Source organism: Octopus bimaculoides, chromosome 2, assembly GCF_001194135.2.
Source record: "Octopus bimaculoides isolate UCB-OBI-ISO-001 chromosome 2, ASM119413v2, whole genome shotgun sequence".
Lineage (NCBI taxonomy): Eukaryota > Metazoa > Mollusca > Cephalopoda > Octopoda > Octopodidae > Octopus > Octopus bimaculoides.
This window is the reverse complement of record NC_068982.1, coordinates 158,035,476-158,038,714: the sequence shown is the minus strand read 5'-3', so window position 1 is coordinate 158,038,714 and position 3,239 is coordinate 158,035,476. Positions and strand designations below refer to the sequence as shown.

Here is a 3,239-nt window from a genome sequence, read left to right as displayed (position 1 = left end):
TATATATGTGTGTGTGTGTGTGAGTGTGTATGGGTGTATGCATGCATGTATATATTATTACGTCTCTTTTTTTTTTTCAGTTTCTTTCCCCCAATCTACCGTATAGAAGAGAGTAATACATGTTCTGTATCCCTACTACCTTACGGCTGTCCGCTCTGCTGACATCAAACTAGAAAGACAGACAGACAAACAGCAAGGCAGACAGGAAGAACGGTGAACAAAAACAGAATGTAACAAATAAACAAACACAAGGAGGATTATTAACCAGAGAGAAACCAAAAAAGAAAGAAAAAGAAACGAGTAATAACAATAATAATAATAATAATAATAATAATAATAATAATAGTCGTAGTTGTAGTAAAAATTGTAATAGCAATAATAATAATAATAATAATAATAATAATAATAACCATAGAAAGACAAATACATGAAGAAAAAGTAAAGCAGTTTTTCGTTCGATTTTTCTGTATTTAAAATGACAACCTCTGCAAAATCCAATGGAATATACATCAGCATCGGCTCCGTCATAACTTTAAGCCACATCATTGCATTCTTTCTGACAATGTCAATCATTACCAAAGTAAGTTTTATATATATATATATATAATACAAACATATAACAAAATAGGTGTGTCTGTGTATTTTTATGTATGCGCATATGTATACGTTTGCACATTAAGTACGTGCGTGTGTGTGTGTGTGTGTGTGTGTACGTGCGTGTATGCATGTATAAGAATGTCTGCATGTTATGTGTGTATATTTTCTTTGCGTTATGAAAACATAAAATGTGCTCAATACAATTTTTGAAATGTGTAAAATCTTCGTTGGTTTCCTAATGTGAAAGACACTCCCGAACAAGGGTTGAGTTCGTACGTTCGGCCAGCGTGTTTCATATATATATATATATATATATATCTCGTAAATTTCCTACCTGTCGATATATACCCTGATCGAATCGGAAGCAGACTTGGGTCTGTGTTTTGAATGTCACTTTCCCTAACTAGACACCTTATCGACGAATTTCAAGTCACATTGAGCTCTATTTTACTACAAAGTAAACACACAATCAATCACGCACACCCACACACTTATATTTATATGTATTTACATACATGATATATATATGTGTACATATATATATATATATATTATACATATATATGTATATATACTCATATAGGATTTACTTTTTCCTTTTTATTTTTATACCTTATTCTATTTTGTATCCATGTTTGTTTCACTTTGATCTATTTTATTTGGGAATTTTCGTTTACTTTTGAGAAATGTTTGAAGTTTTCACTTTGTATTTTCCTTCAGTATATTCCCATGTAGACACTTTCTCTCTCTCTCTCTCTCTCTCTCTCTCTCGCTCTTCTTTCCTACACCCTGTAGTGTACGTATGTTAGTATGTGCGTATGATACATACGCATATATATATTTATACACACACACGTGTGTGTGTTTTTGTGTGTATATATGTATATTGCACACACTCACACATACTCACGCACACTTGCTACATATAATAATTAGGGTGCGCGTGCATGTGTGTGAATAGCGAATAGAAAATAGAGAGACTCATAAGGATGGCAATGTAGACACATTAATCTACGGGCTAAGCCGTGTATATTTTATGCGCACGTGCATACGTTTATGTGTGTTCAGTGCGTGAGTGTGTTTATGTGTGTGAAAGCGACGTCTTAGACAGTTCTTTGCGTACGCAAACGTGTAGATCTATTTTAACAGCTGGGTGTTTTGTGTGTGTATGTTTATGCAGATTTTCATGTGTATGTGCTTCGTATATTTGTTTCGTTTTTTTTTTTTTTTTTTTTTTTTCTTTTGCCGGTTTCTGCCATCGGACTAAGGCTATGCTACAACACTGCCTTCCCTGGTATGAAGCCGATTGCAACAACCCAAGTACTAATTACAGTTTGATCGCTGTTTTACCCTTCTATATTTATCATGTGGCAAAGTATTATATATATTTATTTGTTAGATGTTTAGTAAGTAAACGAACGTAATTTGACGCCTTATAAAATATAATATACACAAGTAAACATACACGCATACACACACAGATAATCACCAGTACATTTCAATATACAAACTGACAGATACACATACGTACGTGTATGTATGTGTGTGTGTGTATGTGTGTATGCTCGTATGTTTGTGTCTGTATTTACATGTATGCATATATACACGCATGGCTACCTACATACGTGCATACTTATGTAGCCACATACATACACACATGCATACGCACATCTACGACGGGGTCACGTATATTTTCTGTCTATCAAATATCAGTTTCACTAAGAAATTAAAGTGTAGGCTTTTTAGTCAAAACGATACTTTGAAATTTACGTCTCTAAGCAAATATTTGTTTGTGTTCAAAAAATAAGTTGCTCAATGCTAAAATATTTTCTGGCTCTGAACAAGAAACCTAAGTCACTATTATGCAGATTTTGAATGTTTTTAAGATGTGAGCATTACTAGTTGCTGTAAGACTTAAGATTTATTGTGACTTTGAGGTTTTAATTGCATGATACCCGAGAGTTAGGTCGATGAAATAAGAAATTCTTTTTCGTGATATACGAAGTTACAGTTCACGGTATAAAGTTTGTGATGCTACACGTATGCTTTCGAATTGTCCGCTCATAGGACAATACAAGGTTACAGTAATACATGTAATAAGTAATGTATGTATTAAAGTAATACATGTATTGTATTGTCCCGTTCATGGGACAATACAAGATTAAAGTAAGGCGTCGAAGATGATTGTTTGCAGGATGTTAAGATTGTTATTCTTAGCTCAACACTTTGAGTTGTGAGAGTGAAAACCACACCTTCCGTTCATGTACAAGGAGAGGTGTATTTAATGACCCAAACAAGAACTGAAGTACGCCAGAATCGAAGGAATATAGTCTCAAGAGAAAGGGTGGATCTATTTCAAAACGGGGACACCAGTTTTCATTTATGTTTTATGTAGTGTTTTTGGTACCGAAAGACTTTCAAAATTCGTATACTTATCTATTTTGTGTTATAGAACAGAAAAATATTTTTGTATTCGAATTTATTTCATGTAAAAAATTGTCTTATTTCGATAATTTCTACTAATCACTGACGTCTATTCAGTTGAAAACAGTTAGCGCTGTAACGGTGTATATCGTATTAATCCCCTAACCCTAACCCTAACTAGACTGTTAACCCTAACCCTAACCCTAAAACTAGCCCTA

At 33.6% G+C, this 3,239-nt stretch overlaps 1 protein-coding gene across 1 annotated transcript in view; it reads left to right on the top strand.

Annotated features, from left to right (window-relative positions):
* The first annotated feature begins 25 nt into the window (after nucleotides 1-25).
* Nucleotides 26-3,239, top strand: part of LOC106869371 (ADAMTS-like protein 2) — a 147,675-nt gene continuing 144,461 nt past the window's right edge. Inside the window, exon 1 of the mRNA XM_014915094.2 lies at nucleotides 26-580. Coding sequence (XP_014770580.1) covers nucleotides 476-580 — 105 coding nt within the window. The 5' untranslated portion in view covers nucleotides 26-475. The remainder of the gene's footprint in view (nucleotides 581-3,239) is intronic.